Source organism: Abrus precatorius, unplaced genomic scaffold (genome assembly GCF_003935025.1).
Source record: "Abrus precatorius isolate BTA unplaced genomic scaffold, Abrus_2018 Scaffold10, whole genome shotgun sequence".
In the NCBI taxonomy this organism is placed as follows: domain Eukaryota; kingdom Viridiplantae; phylum Streptophyta; class Magnoliopsida; order Fabales; family Fabaceae; genus Abrus; species Abrus precatorius.
In genome coordinates this window covers 8370012-8391692 of record NW_020874292.1, presented here as the reverse complement: position 1 = coordinate 8391692, position 21681 = coordinate 8370012, and the positions used below count along the sequence as shown (strand labels likewise).

Here is a 21681-nt window from a genome sequence, read left to right as displayed (position 1 = left end):
AGGATGTTTGTTGCGAAAGCGGTACGAATTAATATACTTAAGGAAAATATTAGCCTGAAACTTTACAGTTGAATTTAAGCAACTGTTTTACTAATAATAAGACTTTGTTAAAAAAAAAAGCATTTGTCACAGTTTTATAATATTAATATAATAAAAATATTATTTTAAAAAAATTACTACTTTTAAGTACTAACACTTAATACTAAAAATTAAGGTTCAAAAACTATATAATTAATAGGATGTCACACCACTAAATTGAGAGAATAAATAATTTTTCCGGCACTGCACTTATTTTAGCTTTAAGTATTTACGTAGCGTTTGATTATTTTATTTTTTATACCTTTTCTTAATCGTAAAAAAAAATAACATTATTTGAGAAAAAAATCTTCTGAATAAAGGAAATTTGTTTAATAAACAAAATTTAAAAAGAAGTGTTTTATTAAAAAAAAAAAAAATTCAAAACGCGGAGATGAAGCACTATCTTAATTACTATTCTTTCTTTTTAATTTTGGGAGATGAAGAAAAATCTCTTGAAAAAAAATTGAGAACAAAAGTTTAAAATAAAAATCCATCAATCAATTTGGAGAATATTTAGAAGAGTTAATTTTTTAAAATATATAAAAGATAATTTATGACCTTCTTAAAATATTTTTTTAACTTATTTTAATAAGCTTTATAAAAAAAAGTTTATTAATTTTTTGTTTATTTCAATTAATTTTATATTAAGCTTATAAATAAGTTTCTATTTTATAATAATTTATTGTATGAGCCCTTGGTTAAGTCAATTATTTAAATGAACCATAACTTAATTTTACACTATAGAAAAAATAAAAATATTTATTTTGGATCAAATTTTGAAAAAATACACACACATATAGATATTATAATATTATTAAAATCCATTTCATCATTTTATTAATTTACAGTTACAACATCTCACTCTTTTCTTCAGAAACACCCGTTTAGAGAAGCAAAATCCAACTTAAGATGTGGCTTGCCCAATAAATTCGCATATCTCTATAAAATGGAAGCCACGTCACGAATAGCAGATCATTTTAGTAATGTTTTAAACGCATTATTGGCATCTATAATGCTTTACCAACAAAATAAAGCAGAAGGCACTTGATAAATTGTATTGAAAGAAAAACAAAGAAAAAAAAGAGTATTTGGCCAAAATATTCTACATAACATGAAATATCAAGTGACACGCAAGAGATTTGTCAAAAATGGAGCCATCCCACATCAGAGTTTATGGGAAATAATATTTGTGTCTCTTGCTTCACCATAACATAAGCCTCTAAAACTGGAGGAAAAAAAAGGAGGGTGGGAATTTAGAAGATGACTGTTATGTTGAGCAAGTTGATGAAAAGCTTCACAATTTGATCAAAGTTTTGCATCCACTTAATTATTAAAGACGTAGACATCACTTCTTCCTTTTTTTCTTTTTTCTTTTATTTATTTATACTGTTTCTGTATTCTTTAATATTATTTTAAGTTTGCATACGCGTCCAACTGTACACTCTCAACCTGTTATAAATAGAGCATCCTTAATGCTCTTCTTTACAGTACAAAATATTCATCTCTTCTTAGTAGAGAGTAAAAGAACTAAAGATGGCAGAGACCCTTCGATTGGCTGTTGCTGTTCTTGGTACTTTGTTTGTTCATTCCTTAGGTTAGGATTACTAATTACTTTGAGTCTTCAGACAAAAGTAACTCATTAGTGTTTTTTTTTTCTTTTGCAGGCAATGCTGCCTCAGTTTCACTTTATGCTGCACCAATGTATGTAACAATACCCATTATTCTTAGTATTCCATTGCTGCTTTCATACATGTCCCCTTTAGAGAACATAAAGTGTTGAACACTTTTGTTTCTTTTTCATGTCCAGGGTTACCTTTAAAAGAGTTATAAGGAAGAAAAGCACAGAGGAGTTTTCATGCATTCCTTACATCATTGGACTCTTGAACTGTCTCCTTTTCACTTGGTATGGATTGCCTGTTGTAAGCTACAAGTGGGAAAATTTCCCTCTTGTCACAGTTAATGGAGTTGGGATAGTTCTTGAGTTATCCTATGTTCTCATTTATTTCTGGTATGCTTCCCCCAAAGGAAAGGTAACTACTTACTCATCCTCTACCCTTAAAAATATGTTTACAAACTTTTCATCTTGTTTTGAATCATATGAACCAAAATTTTCATTCTTTTAACTTTCTTCCTGAAAATAAAAAATGAAAATTAGTTACATTTTTTAAGTGTTTATCGTTTCATGAAAATGATGGTGTGAAGGCGTGTTTGGTGTTCAGATTCACGCTTGAATAGTTATAAATTTATATTTGTTTCAACGCTATTAGTTATAACTTTTGTATTAGATTCACGTTTACGTGTTTTTAAGACGAATTCAAGCACACACAAAAAGTTTTTGGTTTATAAACTTAAGTGAGCAATTTCTTCCGCACTGAAAAAAATATTTTCCCGTCTGTTCAAGATACAAATTATGGAAAGAAGAGAGAAAAATGTGATACGAGAAACATAACTGCGGTTTTGGGGTTCTTGTGTGGAGCCATTTCCGTGTGTTCTGCATCAAATATTGCAGAGATAACAGAACAGTTACTCATTTTTAGCTGCACGCATGCATGCTTTCACAATTAGGTGGAAAGAGACGCGTTTTCTGAGAAGCGTAAATGTTGTTTTGCAGGTGAAGGTAGCCATGACTACGGTACCAGTTCTGCTTGTGTTCTGCATAACCGCTGTAGTCTCAGCTTTTGCCTTCCATGATAATCGTCAGCGAAAGTTACTCGTAGGTAGCTTTGGCTTGGGTGTTTCAGTAGCAATGTATGCTTCTCCCCTGGTTGTAATGGTGAGTCATCATTTCTTTCCACTGAAAAATTCAGTCATAGTAAAGCAAAACCAAAACAGAGGGACATAGCAATTCTAATATAGCACAAAATAACAATCTCTTTTATTAAAATAATGGGCTGTGTTTATTTTTCGGTAATTGATGAATTAAAGGAAATGTTACTTCAGCACTAGTTTCGTTTGTTTTATGGCGTAAGCAACTCCGTAACAGTGTTTGATTTATTTATTTCTGCAGAAGAAGGTTATGCAAACTAAGAGTGTGGAATTCATGCCACTACCATTATCGACGTGCTCGTTCTTAGCTAGTATGCTCTGGCTGACTTATGGAATCCTCATTCGTGATATATTCGTTGCGGTTTGTTTCATAATCTCTTATTATGATTTCATAAATCCGAGGAAAATAATGTATATGTATTGTGAATACTAATGTTATTATTGTACGAATATAATTGACAGGGTCCAAGTGTAATTGGTGTTCCCTTAGCCATCTTGCAGCTTGTACTTCATTGTAAATACCGGAAAGGGAGTGTTGTGGAAGAAGCAAGCAAGGGGGACCTGGAGATGGAGAAGGGTAACTTAGAGAAGGTGGACTTGGAAATAGGGAATGTAGAAAAGAATGTCACTAACCAAATGAATGGAAACTCGTGAACAATGAGTCCGTGGGGAAAGATTCAAGATTTCAGAAAGTTCTAATCGGATTCCTTCTTTAATGTTTTATTTCCTTTATTTAAAAAAAAATGGTCCCCTTAACTTCGGATGTATTATTATTCACATCAAATTAAGTTATACTTTCTAATAAATGGTTTCTTTTATTGGTAAACCCTTTGCTTTGTTTTTTTTAATGTCTACGAAGCTCCCCATATTATGAGAAATGGAATTATTTGTCAAAACCAAATATTAAATTTAATGTCACTAGAGGTTCATTTTCCAATGCAAGACCTCTTTGTCGGCAATCGTGATTTTGCTATGCTACACAACAATGAGGATGCATATGTCCTATACTGTTTAAAGAAAGGCAAAAAAAAGGTCACAACTGTATTTGTGGAAGTATATACGCGAAAGCTGAAAAAAGAAATAAAGCAAATGACAATTGAAATACATTTCATGAGTTACTCAAGGGTCAGCAACAATGGTTCACAACACCGGCATGAGCATAGAGCCACGTTATAAGACACTTTGTTTTTAACTTTTCCTTTCTCCCTTGCCAAAAGCAGCGCGGATTGGGAAGGAATGTTGGATTCTCTCGTGTCGCTGACACAAAGAATAAAAAGCAAAGCCCCATATTTGTAATTCTGTCCTTCATAAATCATTATTTTTCTGCATTACTTTTCATCAACTTTTGATCTTTAATTAGTTTCTAAAAAATTAAATAATTCTTAAGTGTGTCCATTGTCTTATTAAATTCGTATTTGTAAGAACGAGTTAATTTGTATTTTAGTTAACTTTGTCACATAAATATATCTCCGACTTTCTTGTATATCACGCATCTGTTACATCAAGTGTATACTGTAGACACGCTATATCGCATGTACACATCCAAAAATGTTCCTGTAAAACAGAATGAAGACCAGGTCAAAGAAAAGGTTCATCGTAAAAATATGACTTCTTTCCGTTTTACAAATGATTAGAGATTTATTTGAGAATATTAAAAAAAAAGATATAATAGATGCCATAACAACACAATCAACGTTAACAAAGTGAAAGTCTTCTGTCACCATTCGTAGTAATCTTCTAATTATGATCACTAACATCCGCAGGTCATGGATGTTTCTACTTAACTAAATTTTGATTAGTTAAATAAAAATCATAGTTCTACCAAGATTTCATTCGTTTTATAAATGATTAGCGATTTATTTGAGAATATTAAAAAAAATTAACACTTCCTTTACTTCGTGCGAAGGAAAGCCAAGATTTCGTAAGGGTTCACGTGCTACTGATGGCCTTGTATTATCTTAATATACCCACGCGCGACATTTAAGTATCTGACAGTTAAAAGTTAAATCAATTAATGAAAGTAAATCAGTCAAAGAAGCATACTTTGGACATTTAACGGTGAAATAAAATAAGATGAAACTTTGTAGAATATCATAAAAATAATAAAGTTATAATTTAAGTCTTTATAATAAAATAAAAATGAATTAATTCCACCTCATACTTAATATGAAAGAAAAATAAAAATATTAAACAAAATATATTTAAATGCATTTTATCATATCACATTTTATTTTAAATAATAGAATTTAACATCATTCTATTTCTCTCCGTTCAGTTTTTTTTTATCAAGCTAAACGGTTTTTAACTGATGACTATGCTTAGTTTGAAGGCGTAAAAAAATATGTATTTTAAAAAAAAAATCCACTGTAAAAACGTACATGAGATGATAAAGAGAAATGATTTTCAAATATTATATTTATATTTTTATATTCATGCTTATTAAAAAAACAAGAGAAAGATAATGTATATTAAGATGTGTGTTTTTTCTCGTTTTATTTAATAAAAACAACAACGTAAATTTCATTATATGATAAAATCATATAATACGAAATATCATTGCAACTGCTTTATTATGTCCTATTTTAAATAAAATAAACAGGAGCGAATACTACTTTTAAGGGTAGAATAGATAAATTTTGTAATAAAATATATTTTTAATTAAAAATAAGAAGAAGAAATAAATCATTGGAGAATTTTAGTTGACCTCCTTACACGGCACCCTCCCAAATCTCTCCCGACCTAGGCCCCTACCCATACAATGACCTCATTAACTTTGTCGTTAATAAGCACGTTTAAATTTAATAAATAAATAAATTAAACATAAAAGTTATAATTAATACCAATAAAATAAACGTTAATTATGATTGATGACGTAAAATTAAATACAAATTAAAATTATTTTTAGATTTACATTCAATGATCATATGTATATATTTATTTTAAAAATAATGAATTATTTATAACTTTTGTATTAAATGTATGTTTATATAGGGTGTTTTAATGTATTCTTACTTCTGCATACCTACAACTGTACTAGCACGTCTTCTTGCTGATGATTTTGACGGGGATGTGTGTTGTTTTCGTTCGTTGTTAAGAGAGAGCGCGTAGGAAGATAATTTTTTTATAATCCTATACCCAGAATTTTAAGTCAATATACAGTCAACATTTTTGAAATATATATTTTCATCCTCCTATCACATAAATTTCAAACATATGCATTTAGTTAATTTTTACCACATTTTTATTATTCACTCAATTTTATTAAAATTTATAAAATTATGTCTTGAATATATATATATAATCATGCTAAAGTTAGATAATCTGACATCATCAAGTTGCGAGTCACGTGATATCTTTCTTCCCAAATGACTCTCTTACCATTATAATCAGCCCTTTAAGGGAGCCGTTTTCTAACATGCATGTAAGAATATTTAATAAAAAGTTAGCTATAATATATATATATATATATATATATATATATATATATTATAAAATTACTCTTTTTATTTCGTAAGTATAAGATAAAATTTATTTTTTAATTCACTTTAATTTTTAATTTAAAAAAAAATTAAATAGGTCTTTTTTTATTAAAAACCTTAACTCCATGAATCAGAAATTTAAAGACAAATAATGAATATTAACATAGAATACACATAATATGAAATGATAAAAATTTTAATTGAATTATAATTTTTAACCAAAAATGATTTATTTCAATTTTTTTTAAAGTTAAAAATTAAAATAAATTAAAAAAGTTAAGTCTTAAAATTAAGAGATGAAAAAATAATTTTATCTATTTTTTTTATTTTTTTTAAAATTTAACATACTAATGGTAGTAATTATTGTAATTTCAATGAAAGTTTATTACTTTTTTTATTATATATTATTAAATATATGTTAAAAAAGAAAAGCATCCATATTTTAGGACCTCGTTGTCATGTTGTTCCCTGGTTTATTATTCGACAATCTTCCTGAAAAAAACATTTTATTTATATTTGTATTTTATTTATGTACTTTAGAAATGTGTTTTATTTTCATATTTTTATATAATTTAAAAAAATTAATCAGATCCTTGTCTGACCAAAACTTAGTTCGTAGTATATAGGGCTGCTATTTCTAAGCAAGTCGGAATACACGAATAGCAATGCAAACAATACCTAAGAGATGAGTTATGACGTAAACGAGTGCAGCACTTTATGGTTATAGGAATATTAAAATTGACATTTGTCCAAATTAATCAAATTAAAATTTCAATTTACTTTAGCTAAATATATAAGATTTAAGTTTTTTTGTACTTTTTTATTATTTAATTATTTATTATCATTTTTAAGATATATTTAGTTATTCAACTTTTTTAAATGTTTATGTAGAAAATAAAATAACATAACTTTTTTTTTAGTATTTACAATCATCTGCTTAGAAATTTCATAACGTTAAGCTACCGAGGGTCACAAACAAAAATCTGTATAAAGAATACGGGTGTGTGTGTCAACTATTTATAAATTCTCTTTCAAACATATGAAATTTTAACCTTTTTTTTTTTTGCTATTTATGAAATTTTAACTTTACTCATTATGCAATTTAACTTAATTTTTGTTTAAATAAATAAACCTGACCAAATATTTAATGAATTAAAAAATAAAATATTAATAAATAAACTTATTTATAATTTTGTTTTTGCACACAAAAGATGTCCTCCAATTATATATTAAGATTTTTTTTACAAAGAAGTTACTTAAAAATATTAAAATCAAGTTTAGCCGTACAAACTTTAAAAGAGATTCTAAATTATATTAAATAAAAACAATAAATTATAATCCATTAAATATAATTAAATAAAATATTCAAATCTTGTATAAGATATATTAAAATATACAACCCCTAAGTTTCTCTTTTTCTAGTAACATACAGATTCTTATATAAACATCTAGCTTATTAAGAACTTGACATCCACGTTCTCTTATGGCAAGATGTTTCTTATATTGCAAAACGGAAAGTTAAGGTCTTACCTTTATAGATGTTCCAACACATTTTATTTAAAAATTTAGGTGGAGAAATTTCTTCACTCCAAACCTAAATGATAGTTTAAATTAAAATTCAAATATTTTCTTAAGTAGTATATAAAATTAAATAATTGCATATTATCATAATATGAAAGTTTTTATATTTTATTAAAAATGAAGAGAATATTTAAAAACTAACAAAGCGAATTGAGCATAGGCATTACAAGTGCTTGGGACGATTCCCCACATGACTTCTCGGAGTGATAAGTTCTGGAAAGCTTTTGTACGTGTCACCATTGGATTTTGCAATCCCCGCATCAGCGAGTCTTTTGGAAGCATGACTCATGAGACCGATTCTCTGTACAAACATAACACTGCCAATCGACACTTCATCTCTGCCACCTTTGAATAATACCCACTCACATGGGTGTACCTATTCTCTGTCGTTTCAAAGTTTAATGCCGATCAAACTCGTTTCCTTTCTTGCTGGAAAATGTTGTTTCTACCATTAACACAAGATACTTTCATACGTGAAATATACCCAAACATATATATGCATACACAAAATAATAATAATAATAATAATAATAATAATAAATTTTACTTGTTTAAATAACAAAATAACTTTTTTTTATACATATCTATATTTATTTATTTATCTGTTTATATGTGTCATCGTTTTGTTCTGTGGATTATCCTCTGATTGCATGCCTATATTGTCCAATCAGGACTTGCCTCTTGTTCTTTCTCTGTGCCATATATATATATATATCAAAACTAGAGCAGGCTTTTTGATCCTTCCCACATGATGGCCAACAAAAAAGAGAATGATAATTTGAAACAATATTTCCTAATTCAATGCTTTTCTAATATTGCAGAGACTGACGAGCATCGCCATATCACATCCCTGATTCAAACCTATGTCTCTGCAGATTCTGCATATCAAAAGGAGAATTCATTTTAATTTGAAAAGCGCCACGAAGCATGATCTCCTATTTCCACGCGGCACATAATCAACCGCAAACTCTAGTTTTTATATGATTCTATTTCGTGAATTATTGGTGAAATCACATGACAGTTCGCAGCCCGTACGTTATCACTCGCGTTCACTTCCAGAGTGAAACCGTTCGGGATTCCATATTTGCAGTGTCTGCAAAATGAACACATACATAAAGTGTATCACCGCCTCATCTTCCATTTCACATTCACGTGATTGTAAGCAACAACCTCTTCGCGCCCGTTCCATTGTTTTCTTAATCAGAATTACATTTTCTTCAGATCTTTTTTAATTTAAACTACATCTTATTCTTTTTGAGCTTCAGAAATATACGTATTGCTTCCCGTATATACGTTCATTAAGGAGTTCCAAGGCACTCAAATTGTTATTAATTTGGTTAAATTTGATATTAGAGAAATTATTTGTGTTGTTTGTGGTAATTTTCTTTAGAGTTTAGTATTGATATGTATGTTTTTAATATAAATCTCTTAACCTTTTTTCTTGTTTGATAGTTGTTTGTAATCGATATTCAATTATTATTCAAAAATTAGTTAAAAATAGTAAAATGCTTGATAAATTTGAACAGTTTTAGTAGTACTGCAAAGATTAAAAATTAAATGAATTAAATAATTCAGTTTAAGTCAACTTATTAAGAAAACTTTACGGAGAAAATAAATTAGTTTAAAAATAATTTTTATAAATAAAAAATATTTATTTAAAATTTAGAGAAATTTTAAAAATATAAATTATTTTAAATTTATGTAAAAGTTTTATTCATTTTTTTCTTATAAATTTTTATATATAAATTTACTAAAGTTGAACCTATATACCTAAGAAGGTTTTAGATGAATAAAACACATAAATTATTCATACTCTAAGAAGTGTCTTTTAGATTGACAACGAGTAAAGACACTTTTAACACATAACTCGTTCTATAAATCATTTAACTAAGTTTGCTTTTGTACCATCTTATTTTATAATCAACTCACTTCCTAATTAGTTCGCTCTTATGATGTTACTCTCACCTAATCGTCTAAAAACCAATAGAAGGTGATTAATTAGTTCATGCAGTTGCAAGCACACTATCCCAAATTCAAGACAATGAATACACTTATTTTTTCCCTATTCTAAGAGTGTGGCAACATGGAATACTAAAAATGTGGAGACTCCGAAGCAAAATAGGAGAAGCACCAATCGTTGTATGCTCTAAATACCAAAGCAAACTAGGCGGTTCTTGAAAGCTTAAATCAGCAAAACCAACATCTATCTTCTTGACTTTTTTTTTTCCCTTCTCCCACTACTCATCCGTTATTTCTCAAAGAATGTAAAAAAAGAAGAAGAAGAAGCCATTAATTATCTTCCTTCACCTTCTAAATATACCGCACTAAGTTTATGAGTTCAAGAATCTCGATTATTGTAAGCCATTATCCCAATCATTTAGTAAAATTGTTTTCGAAATAATAGTTCAAAATAATATGTTGGGTAGAATCTTTTCAAAAGTAGCAACAAGAAGATTTGAGTTATTTATTATGACTAGTATTCAACTTTGAAATATCTTTTAACTTAATCGCATTTTTTGTCATTTTATTATACTGTGCGATTTTAGTTTTAATAATATTTTATTTAAATTTAGTTTAAGTTTTTAAATTATTATAATCAAGTTCGTTTTTTAGTCTTTAAATTCATGTTCTCTATTCAAATAATTGAAAGTTCTTAGAATTTTGATATAAGAAATAATTTGAAAGGTCCAAATATAGATATTTTGGCAAAAGTTAGATGAAATATGAGAGACGTAGGGTTAGGAATTCTTTTAAAAGATATGAAACTTGAGGTATTTTAAAACATAAGTAATTTTTTCATTTATGGATTTTGTGAAAAATATTTAATATTATTTAATCAATTTAATTCCTCGAAAATTTTTCTGAAAAAATAATTTAAGAGTTTTAAATAAAATAAATAAAAAAGATAAAATTACAAATAGGCTTCTAATGCCTGGAATGCGGCCCAACTAATGGGATTGTCTTGATCTGAATTTATTAGCTTCGGGCTCCATTGCTCTCTCATGAATTAAGAAAATAAGAATTAAGAAGGAAGCAATGCAAATGAAAAATTTTATTTTTATTGTTATAACAAAAAAAAAATGATTTTCTTTTCTCTTATTTGATAAAAAAAAAAAAAGCGAAGTCAAAATATAATTATATAAATGACTTTATATCCCTTAGATTTGACATTTTAACATAATTCTTTTCTGATCTCTACTATTTTTCCTATGCTTAAGGAGAGAAAAGTTTATGAGCCAAAAAAAGGAGAAATGTTTTTTTAGGAAAACCTAAACTAAAACTTTGTCATGTTTTCTTTTTATCCAAAAACTTTTTCATGTTGACGCCACAATCAATACATAAGTAGTTAGATAAATGGGCTTTTTCCAATGAAGTGGTTCACGAAAGCCCACAATGTACCTGGGTCAAGGGCTAAAAACTTTCTTCGACAAAAAAAGCCTAAAACTTTATAACTAATTTAAATGAGCAGAGAAGAGTTTGACTTGATCAATGCTGGAACTAGTGATTGGGCCAGCTATACCAATTCGCTTAAACACACAATTATTATTTTTATTTTAATATATATATTATTTATTGGTAAATATATATATAATTGATGTTTAATTATTATTGATTTTGGCTTTACTAGATTTTGGGGCGAAACATTGAGACAAAAGGTGGGAGAAAATGCGGAACAGCTGAATTTGACTAGGCAATGTTTAGTCCAGCAGCATCGGCAGTTTATTCTGCAGCAAGCCACGCGTCAAAGTGAAATCTCAAGACTAAACGAACACAGCTCCATGCACGTCGCCACGTGGCATATACCAAATCTGGTTCCCATCCCTCTTCTGTGGAAGGAACCAACAAAGTAACTAACCAAGTAACCAACCACCCCACTCTTGAAGAAAACTCAGATTGAGAACCAGAATGGTGAAGCTTGCATCGGCAAGGGACTTTCGTACCTACGGCCCGGGCCTAACCAAAAACCGCTACGAATACATTAATGCGGGCCTCTATCTCATTGCCTCTGTTGTCCTTGTTTCTGGTTTCGCGGCTCAACTTTCTTCCCAGGCCCGATGGCCCCTGCTCCTTATCGTCACCGCTTTGGCCATCTTTCTTCTCGTCAATCTCCATGACCTTATGGCCCATCTCGCCGGCATCGATTTCCGGTTACCCTTGATGGCCTTTGACCTTCAACTCGCTTTTGTCGAGTTCGCTGTTCCTCTGCTTCAGATTCTCGGAACGCTTCTTCCCTTTCTAGCTGTTTTGTTCCTTTTTATTCAGGTATTCATATTATTACTTTTTACCCACTTTCCATATTCCCAGATTTACATCACTTCACTCATGTCACATACATACATGCCTCAATTAGACTAGGTTACCCTTTCCAAATCAGTTCTCCACCTTGTGATACACGTTGAATTTGTAAGTGGCATTCATTTGATTACATGTTTTATAATCATTTATCAAAATTTTAAATAACTTAATCTAAATTGGCAATTACTTTTTTTTTAATCTGTGTGGACCAAAACGAAGGAAGAGAAAGGACATGGTTACTTCAAATTGGAAAAGCATGCTCTGAACATGCTGGTGGCTGGTCCTGTATTGTGGCTGATAGGATCAATTCATAATTCATGCCAAATTTACGAGAGAGCCGATGGCCACGTTCAAATCTTGCAGCAGTGTGTGTATATTCCTCTTTTGTTGGGTAGTTTGTCATTCATGCTTGGTGCAATTCTCAATTATCACGAGCAATCTAGGGAGATCCACCATGGCATCCACTTGCTTGTAAGTATTCTATGTTCGATTGGTTTTTATGTGTGTGAGTACTATGCAATGAGTCACATTGAGCAATGATTTGGCCTGTGAATCTTATCATATTTGAGTCTGAATTCAATTAACTAAGATTAAAAAAGTTGGGCAATGATTGTTATTACGAGCACTAAATTCTAATGAGAATGAATACGTTGATCGTTGATACAGGGTAGGACTTGGATCTGGCTAGGCATCTTCGGAAGCACAATGTTCTTGGTTGGTGGGTTGACAAACTTAATCAAAGTGTTCAAGATGCAACAAATGAATGGAATGAGGCTAGAGAAACTAAGAGGTGGAGCACATGAGCGATTGGTGAGTGCAAGGGAAGGACAGGTTCCCCTCATTATGGAACATCAAAAGATGATAACTCATCAACCTCAAGAAACCAAAGTTACTTTACCTCCTCCCACTCCTTATAAGGATGTCCTCATTGGTCAGACTAAATCATGATTCCTGTCTCCTCTCCTCTTTTTGTTCTGTTTCCTTTGTTTTCTGGGTCAGGCCATAGATTGATAGCAAATGAGATTCATGTTTCGAAAGAACTAGAGACTCTTATCTTAGATTACAATTTCGAATCATACTATCATTCCTCGTCTCCTCAATCATGATTATTAGTGGTCGTAGCATGTTACTTATTCAACGGAGACCCGAGGAGTGGAACAGGGATTTTATGTATGAAAAATCAACATCTTTAAAAATGCACCGCCATTAAAATAAGTAGTTAAATAAAATCAACAAATAACGTGTTCCCAAAAATAAAATTTGAATGATTGTTTAGTAATTACACTCTAAAAACAAAATGTTACATACTAACAATTTAGTTATTTGTGGATTTCATATTTTTGGTTCTCTACAACGGAGGAAAAAACCCTACAAAAATACAGTTATATATAAGACACTTCATCTTGTTTACCTTATTTTTTTTCTTTTTTCTTTTCTATTGTATCAAATACGTGAAAACAAATTTTCTCTTTCTTTTTTGTCCAAACGTCCTTCCACGAAAACTAAAACTCATGCTAATTTTGGATTAAAGCTTACATTTGTGTTAATAACCATAATTTTCATGTACTCCACATTTGTTGTGATCTGAATTCTCATAAAAATTTGATGTTCCCGGCATATGGTCCAAGAATATTTGAACCAAAACTTGAATTTGAACCTTGTTAATGAAAATATTATTATTGAGGATATTTACAACTTACTAAAATGGATAAAATTTAATATATTTTTTTGTGGGTTTTTACGTATTACATGCATTGGACTGCAAAAGGTTGGATTAAATTTGGACTCTAAATAAAATTTTTTCCATAAAAAATATTAATTTCATTAATTAATATTTTTGACTTTTTTGTAACATTTTGCATTATGTATCGTCTTCTTACTCATGTTTGTATATTATTCATCATCTTGTTTTCTTTCAAATATTCAATTTTGCTTTTTTCCTCAGATCTGTACAATCTTTCATTTTATTTTTTTCTATATTACTTCTGCTGTAGTTAATAGCACTTGTATTCCCCTATTTAAGCATCATGGTTAAATTTCCTTCAAATTTGTTATTTAACAGATCAAGTGTAATACAACTCTAAGACGTGGTATTTCACTAATAAAATCATTTGACGAGAGTTTAAAACAATGAATTGTCATTGATGTAACTATACTTCATGGCCCCCAAAAAGGTTTGAACATTAGATGAATAATATAGCAACTTGTTCCATTAGTAAACTATGGAAGGTCATTTTATTTCGAGGAAAAGAAAATTTTAAACCACCTAAGTACTTGAGAGATTATTGATACTCAAATTTATTTAGTTAAAACCAGAAAATCTCCTTTTAATAGGTTGATTGAAATAAATCCTAAAATTTTGTTGTTGCTAAGCTTAAGAACATGACATTAAGATCATAAAAAAAATTAAAAATAGACAAACAAAATGGGGAAGAAAGTGAAATGGAACATTCCACGAACCAGTGAAAACAAAATTAGACACTTGAGAGAAAAAAATAATACACAGTATCCAAACACGAGGAAGAAAATTATTAACAATATAATACAATGCATGTGATATAAAAAAGACAAAATATTAATGAAATTAATTTTTTAACAAAAAAAACTTATTTAGAAGATTTTAAAAATTTAAAAACTAAAATAAATCAAAATAAGGTTGGAAAATAAAATTAAATTAAAATTTCAAGTTGAAGAATAAAAATACTAATTTTATTAATTTTTTAAAAATTTTAATATATGGTAAAAAAAAGTGACTAAGATTAATTAACACATATATATTAATCATATTTAATAGATTAAAATCAATTTCATTAAATTTATGTAAAAGTATTTCAACGTAATTTTAACACGTGCGATGATAGGACACTAAAACTAACAGAAGTACGTTTAAAAACACATGTTAAAAATTTGAAAAAAATTTAATATTCTTTAAGAATGACCAGAAAAATCAATAAATAGTAAGAAATACACTTTTTTATTTATTTCTAATTCATAAATTTTTAAAATTTTATTATCATTTAACATAATAAAATAATTATTATTTTATTTAATATTTTGTAACTTTTATTTAAATATTAAGACATCAGAATAATGCACATCAGATTCTAACTTAACATGAATCGTAATTAAGAAATAAAAAATTAAATTGATGCAAATTAAATACCACAAATAATATTTTTGGATTAAAAAAAATCATATATATATATATGGTTACGATTCCACGCAAAATTTCTTACTTTGCCCACGGTGCCAGATACAATAGTTGATAACGGAGAAGGTCCTTGTTTTTCTTTCTCCCTTTTTTGAGAACCCTAATCGGCCAATCCCGTTAACTCGTACCAAATCAGAACTCCTCATCCTTTCCGTTCTCTCAGGTAATTTGCTTTGTTTTCTTACAAATCTCTTTATTCTGCTTCATTCTCGTGGATCCCAATAACAAAACGCCACACCGTCTCTGTGTGACAACTAACTACCAGATTGGTTCTAATTGATTAAATCGGTTAACTATCCATCTTGATCATGCCATTTATGTAATTTTCATTTCTTGAATTGCAATTTCATCGCCACTTCTTTGTTACCCCCAAAACATTGTTAACTTTTTCCCTCAGCTTTTAAACTGAATTGCTTGGATTTCTTTTTGCCCTAATTTTCTTGCATAACGGCATCTATGAATGCCTAAGTTGTATTCGGCCAATCTTATGGCCTTGGTCGTGGGATAAGGTTTGGTTGTTGGAGCTTTATGAAGCATGCTGGTTAAATTGTAATTCACGAGTAAACGAATCCCCTCGATTCGAAATTGTTTTGAGAAGCATAGTTATGAAGTATTCTCTTGGGTGTTTGACAACATACCTGATTGTGAAATGGATGTTGTAGGGACTGCAAATTTTGGTGGTTCCTTTCCTCGTTTTAGGGTTATTGTCTGAAATGGCATCGGTGTCTAGTCAGCCACAATTCCGCTACACTCAGCCCCCATCAAAGGTGCTTCATTTGAGAAACTTGCCTTGGGAGTGCACAGAGGAGGAACTGATTGAACTTGGGAAGCCGTTTGGTAAAGTTGTGAACACAAAGTGCAATGTTGGAGCGAATCGAAATCAAGCCTTTATTGAATTTGTGAGTATATTTTGTTTTTTGGTTTTTCATTATTTCCCTAAATTGCTTTTCCTTTCATGTAAAGTTACCGAATTTTTAGTTAGAAAATAATATGTTGTAACCACAACCTACAGGCAGATTTAAATCAAGCCATTGCAATGATATCATACTATGCCTCATCATCAGAGCCTGCCCAAGTACGGGGGAAAACTGTATATCTACAATATTCAAATAGGCAAGAAATAGTGAATAACAAAACTGCTGCAGATGTTCCTGGGAATGTATTGTTGGTAACTATTGAGGGTACAGATGCACGCCTTGTCAGCATTGATGTTTTGCACTTGGTAAGCTATTGCATGTGTGTATTAGTTATATGCTAACAGTGTCATCATGAGGATGCTGGTCATTTAGTTTTGTGATTAGGTTTTTCTTTGTCAGGCTATGGAAAAATTGTTGACATGTATGTGAATGAATCAGCAGGCCCATGTCAAGGCAATATCTTCAATGGCAGCTTAGTGCTTTGGGAGAAATAGCGCTTGTGTGTTTGTCTCCTTTCTCCTTTCCTTAACACTACCTCTTTCTTCCTTATTCTCCCCCTCAACTCCTGCCATTCTTGTAGTTTAGGATGTTTCCATTTTTTTCCTTTTGTGCATCTTTCTTCATTGACTCATCATCTGCATTGGCATTTAGATTTAGTCTCCAAATTCTGTGCTGTTCAGTTATGTTCTGTGTTCCAACTATTGTTTGGATGTGCTTTTAGATTTTCTAAGTCTTATCTGAAAGTACACTAAAATTTCCTTTTAAACTTGGCTACTGAATGCTGAGTTTTCACATAATTTACAGTTGAGGAGGTACTTTACTTCCCTAATCCTTTATTTGAGTCATTTATTCTATTATCAAAGTGAATTATGGCATTACCTTCAAATTCTTTTAAGCATTATAACAGTTATGTATTCTAGGTGGTTATTTGTATAAGATAACCGTGATCTGAATTGAATCCCTTGGCTTAATTATTCCCCCCATTTTCTGTAGTTAGTACTAGATCATTAATGAGAATAATCTGACAATTGTGTTGATAATTTCACTGTTTCATCTGCCTTGCTCTTTGCTTACAATGGTCTAGTTCTTCTGTCAGGAACATAAGTAGCAAAAACATTATCCTAGTAGCATTTCAAGAGATATATTGATTTGCTTAGAGCCTTAAACTTGCATATGTTTAAGTTCTATAATGGTTTTATTTGTTAATATTTATTGTCCGTAAAATGTTTTTTACTTTGTGTCAGTGACAAATTTCCTTATCTACATGCCAAAAATTCTAGTGTGTGTTCAATTCTCAAGATTCACCTAATTAGTATCATCCTGAAAGTTTATTATTTGCTCATGCAGGTTTTTTCGGCCTTTGGATTTGTGCATAAGATTACTACTTTTGAGAAGACAGCAGGATTCCAGGTTTAATGATAGGCCACCCTTTTATCTATTCTCCCTTTTTTTAAATATATTTTATGAGCACAAGCTAATTCTGTGTACAAATGTTTAGGCACTGGTGCAATTCTCTGATGCTGAGACTGCCACCTCTGCAAAGGATGCTTTGGACGGGAGAAGCATACCTAGGTAAAAATTGTATTACTTGTTTGACAAGCTTCTTATTTCAACTGTTGTGGATCAATTGGCAGTAGATGCTGATATGATCTTGGACTGTTCTGCAATTAACTGTTGGACTATTATCGACACTTGGCAGTTCCTTTTGTATTTAACATATTATGAAGTTAATAGACTTTGTCATTTGTTGCACTTGTTTGTAATTTTATTTATCGTTGAATGCGTGAGATGTGGTTGGCTACATAACGCTGTTGTGCCACCTGGACTGATCTTGAAAATAAAAGAAGTGCCAAGTATGAGTTGGGCTGAAAATTAGTAGTTATTAGAACATTAATTAACTCTTATTATTTCACAAATTGTGTTTTTTCTGATGATTGATCTTTAATTCTGATTTGGTATCAGGTATCTGCTGGCTGAGAATATGGGACCATGTACCCTTAGAATCACATATTCTGGGCATTCTGATTTAAGTGTGAAGTTTCAAAGTCACAGGAGCAGGTATTGCCAATTTCCTTGGTATTGCCAGCTTAAAGGCAATAAGTTTTGGGAGAACTTTTTATTTTATTTACCAATATTCTTACCTTTTCCTGTTGGTTTATTGTTTATTCTCTATTATTGAGATTGGTTCTATATCTCACCCTTCATTTCAGTTTCAAGCCTTTTTTCTCTCTATGATAATAAATTTATTATTTTTAAATTCTTTTCTCCAGAGACTACACTAATCCTTACCTTCCAGTTGCTCCATCAGCTGTGGAGGGAAGTGGACAGGTAATGTCTGACAGTCAACAATTGTGTTTTAAGGGAGTAACATTCTTTTGTGACCTGGTTTTATGTGCAAAATTTGAAAGCTTCCAAACCACTTTTTTTAAAATTGAATATTTTTGTCATGCACGTTAGTTAGATTTACATCTTCTGTATAAGGGCTGCCCATTTTCATGACTTGTTTAATGCTTACTGATTTTTTTTTTAATATATTCATTTGTAACTTTTGCAGGCCATGATTGGTTTGGATGGGAAAAGACTGGAGACTGAGAGTAATGTTCTTCTTGCATCTATTGAGAATATGCAATATGCTGTAACACTGGATGTCTTACACATGGTACTTTTAAACCATGACCAGCCTTTTTTTTATCATTATTGATTGATGATTGCCAACATATTAAAGTTAATAATCTTGTGCCATTTATTCACATTTTAAAAAAATTTGTGACAGGTCTTCTCTGCTTTCGGGCCTGTCCAAAAGATTGCAATGTTTGATAAGAATGGTGGCTTACAGGCTCTGATTCAATATCCAGGTTAGATTGAGATCTTTAAAAATTTTACCTGTCTTCATTTTGATATATTTTGTCTGCACTGAACTACTGATGATTTTTAGTGTTTGTGCATACCAAATGGTTGTGCCTGCCTGTCAATTGTTTTCTCTGTCTTCTAAGTTTTAAAATTACATTTGGGGGAAGGTTTCAAATGTGCCTCTGCAAATTGTTGCCTGATTCTATAAAAATCAAACATTTAGGATCTGGAATTTGAGGGAGTTTCTGTGGAAGCTCCTCCTTTTGTTTTTTTCTTCATTAAAACTATTTTTTTAAGATCTCCTTTAAAGTTGTGCTTGATCTAGCTTCTCCTCTTTAGAAGAATCAAATCCCAAAAAAAGTTGGGTGAAGTGCAACCTCAATGAACTCCCTTATTTGCATTATCTTGGAGGTCCTTCCGCTCATGATTTAACAATCCTTGAGAACAGAAGTGGCCCAGTGCTGAGATTGATTTATTTTGGATAGAAATATTAAAAAAGATACTTCTAGCTGCACTTGCTTATTCTTTTCTCAATTTCTCTTTAGGTAAATAATTTACTAAAGATATGATTATTCTCTCAAGGATTACGGATCAGTTGCTTGTTGGGAATCTCCTCAATGGGGTGCATACTTATCTTTGATAGGTTTAATAAGGATGATTCAAATTTGTCGTGTGTGCATTTAGTGTCATGACTCGACAAGCTTGGAGAACTTTGACCTTATTGATATTAGAAACTTTTTATTTGCCTTGTTTTATTTTATACTGTCAGTATAAGCTTGAGATAGTGACAAGCTTTGACTTTCAGATACTCAGACAGCTGTTGTGGCAAAGGAAGCCTTGGAAGGACACTGCATATATGATGGAGGTTTTTGCAAGCTTCACATCTCATATTCACGTCATACAGATCTTAGTATAAAGGTAAACAACTAAACTATCTGTAGAGTGAGGATTGATGCCCATTTTAATAAACGATTGACTGAGTGAGTGAAATTGAAGGTGCCTTATATCATTACAACAAAATGGTGGGAATTGTTATACAAGCAAACGCAGCCAATCTTCATTTCTCGAGGATGTAAATTATTTACTGTAGTAAAAAATTGAGAATCTAGCTTTGGACCCTAGGTTTTCTCTCCTGGGATGATGTTTTGAACATCCTTATGCTGAAGCTTGACAAAATTTACCTTGCTATTGTTGGCCTCCATCATACCTTTCTCGTGGAACCTTTTGACTGCCTTAATTACACAAATGCAATACAAGGGTCCTCTGTCCTAATTTTAGATTTGCTACTCGGTATTAGGTTTTCCTTTTATTTTTTTGGAGGGGTGGCATTCTGGTAGGGGTTAACTGGTATTGTATAGTCATTTTTCAAACTCACCACAAGTAGTAAACCCTTCTGTAGTTAGTCATTCTCACGTGTTATATTATGGCTTCAGTATAACATTTAATTCTAAGGCTGCTGCTTTATGATATTGCAGGTCAATAATGATAGGAGTAGAGACTATACCATTCCTAATACGCCTGTTGTGAACGCCCAGCCCTCAATTTTAGGGCAACAATCTGTTCCCATGATGGGTCCTCCTGCTCAACCATACAATGGGTCTCAGTATACTCCAATTTCTGAGCAGGCTATGATGCCTCAGTCTCAGGCTGGATGGGGATCAGCTCCACCAACAGCGGTCCAGTCTATGCCAATGCAGATGCACAATAATGTTTACATGCCACCTGGAACTATGCCACCACAAATGACCCCAGGAATGCAATTTCCCAGTCACAGCACGCTGCAACCTACAACGACATTGCCCACATACGGATCTGATCGTACCCAATAGCATGCTTCTCCTGTGTCTCAAATAGATCTTGATATATTGGTGAACACAGTCAGCTGATTTCTGCAGAACTGAGAACTGTGATTTAAACTGAAGTTCCCATCTGTTGCAGCTTGCCTGCATTTGCTGACAGTTATGCTGAACCTCAAATGGACCACTTCTCATTTTTCCCGTCTGTTATTTTTCAGATTTTGAATGTGAAAGTCTGTAAGCAATTGGTCAACAACTTCTTGGTTCTTCAGTATCAGCTTTGAAACAAAATGTTATGTTTTAATTGATTTGTGCTTGAGAAAGATATTTAAAAATTAATTCTAGTATAATTGATTTAGCTTGTTTGATTTACCGTTTACGTCATCAAAATCTATTGCCAACAAAAAAAATCAGTGGTGTAAAGTAGTTTTGCACACTAATACTTTTTTACAGAGCAAATTGATTGGCAATGTGGCATGATTTGTTTTTTTTACCTTTAAGCAGGAATCTGTTCCTCCACTATTCTAAACAGGCTATTGTATTGATGACAAATTATATCCCATGTTATTAGCGGCAACTTAGCTTCAGCTTTTGAACCCAATTAACGACTGCGAATTACAGAATATGCATTATCAACCATCGTTGAATGAGTTTTAAAATGTATTAGTTGAAATATTTAATGGCATTAAGATTTGGTCCAATTTGAA

At 31.0% G+C, this 21681-nt stretch overlaps 3 protein-coding genes across 4 annotated transcripts; all 3 read left to right on the top strand.

Moving 5' to 3' along the window:
* Window positions 1–1570: 1570 nt before the first annotated feature.
* LOC113852901 (bidirectional sugar transporter SWEET3-like) lies at window positions 1571–3665 on the top strand. Its single transcript, XM_027483298.1, has 6 exons — window positions 1571–1648; window positions 1743–1779; window positions 1886–2108; window positions 2690–2851; window positions 3086–3205; window positions 3307–3665. The coding sequence occupies exons 1-6, from the start codon at window positions 1612–1614 to the stop codon at window positions 3496–3498; spliced, it is 771 nt and encodes a 256-aa protein (XP_027339099.1). The 5' UTR covers window positions 1571–1611; the 3' UTR covers window positions 3499–3665.
* An 8145-nt stretch (window positions 3666–11810) lies between these two features.
* LOC113850870 lies at window positions 11811–13148 on the top strand. The gene is made up of 3 exons (XM_027481396.1): window positions 11811–12167; window positions 12420–12671; window positions 12867–13148. The coding sequence occupies exons 1-3, from the start codon at window positions 11811–11813 to the stop codon at window positions 13146–13148; spliced, it is 891 nt and encodes a 296-aa protein (XP_027337197.1).
* Window positions 13149–15434: 2286 nt separating this feature from the next.
* Window positions 15435–21439, top strand: LOC113863916 (polypyrimidine tract-binding protein homolog 2). Of its 2 annotated transcripts, none has more exons than XM_027497703.1 (11): window positions 15435–15574; window positions 16074–16310; window positions 16424–16633; window positions 17676–17738; window positions 17827–17900; window positions 18291–18386; window positions 18599–18656; window positions 18883–18987; window positions 19102–19183; window positions 19984–20096; window positions 20654–21439. In XM_027497703.1, exons 2-11 carry the CDS (start codon window positions 16125–16127, stop codon window positions 21005–21007), a joined length of 1341 nt encoding a protein of 446 aa, XP_027353504.1. In that variant the 5' UTR covers window positions 15435–15574; window positions 16074–16124; the 3' UTR covers window positions 21008–21439. The 2 variants fall into 2 exon arrangements, with proteins under 2 accessions (XP_027353504.1, XP_027353510.1); XM_027497709.1 differs by having other exon boundaries at window positions 15471–15574; window positions 16767–17738.
* Window positions 21440–21681: the final 242 nt, after the last annotated feature.

Bases quoted from the DNA above. Each gene is read 5' to 3' on its own strand.
- LOC113863916 (XM_027497703.1), top strand. From the start codon at position 16,125: ATGGCATCGGTGTCTAGTCAGCCACAATTCCGCTACACTCAGCCCCCA. The intron at 17,739-17,826 runs GTTTAATGATAG...ACAAATGTTTAG, and splicing joins AGAAGACAGCAGGATTCCAG to GCACTGGTGCAATTCTCTGA. The intron at 17,901-18,290 runs GTAAAAATTGTA...ATTTGGTATCAG, and splicing joins GACGGGAGAAGCATACCTAG to GTATCTGCTGGCTGAGAATA.
- LOC113852901 (XM_027483298.1), top strand. From the start codon at position 1,612: ATGGCAGAGACCCTTCGATTGGCTGTTGCTGTTCTTG. The intron at 1,649-1,742 runs GTACTTTGTTTG...TTTCTTTTGCAG, and splicing joins ATTGGCTGTTGCTGTTCTTG to GCAATGCTGCCTCAGTTTCA. The intron at 3,206-3,306 runs GTTTGTTTCATA...TATAATTGACAG, and splicing joins TTCGTGATATATTCGTTGCG to GGTCCAAGTGTAATTGGTGT.
- LOC113850870 (XM_027481396.1), top strand. From the start codon at position 11,811: ATGGTGAAGCTTGCATCGGCAAGGGACTTTCGTACCTACGGCCCGGGC. The intron at 12,168-12,419 runs GTATTCATATTA...ACCAAAACGAAG, and splicing joins TTTTGTTCCTTTTTATTCAG to GAAGAGAAAGGACATGGTTA. The intron at 12,672-12,866 runs GTAAGTATTCTA...TCGTTGATACAG, and splicing joins ACCATGGCATCCACTTGCTT to GGTAGGACTTGGATCTGGCT.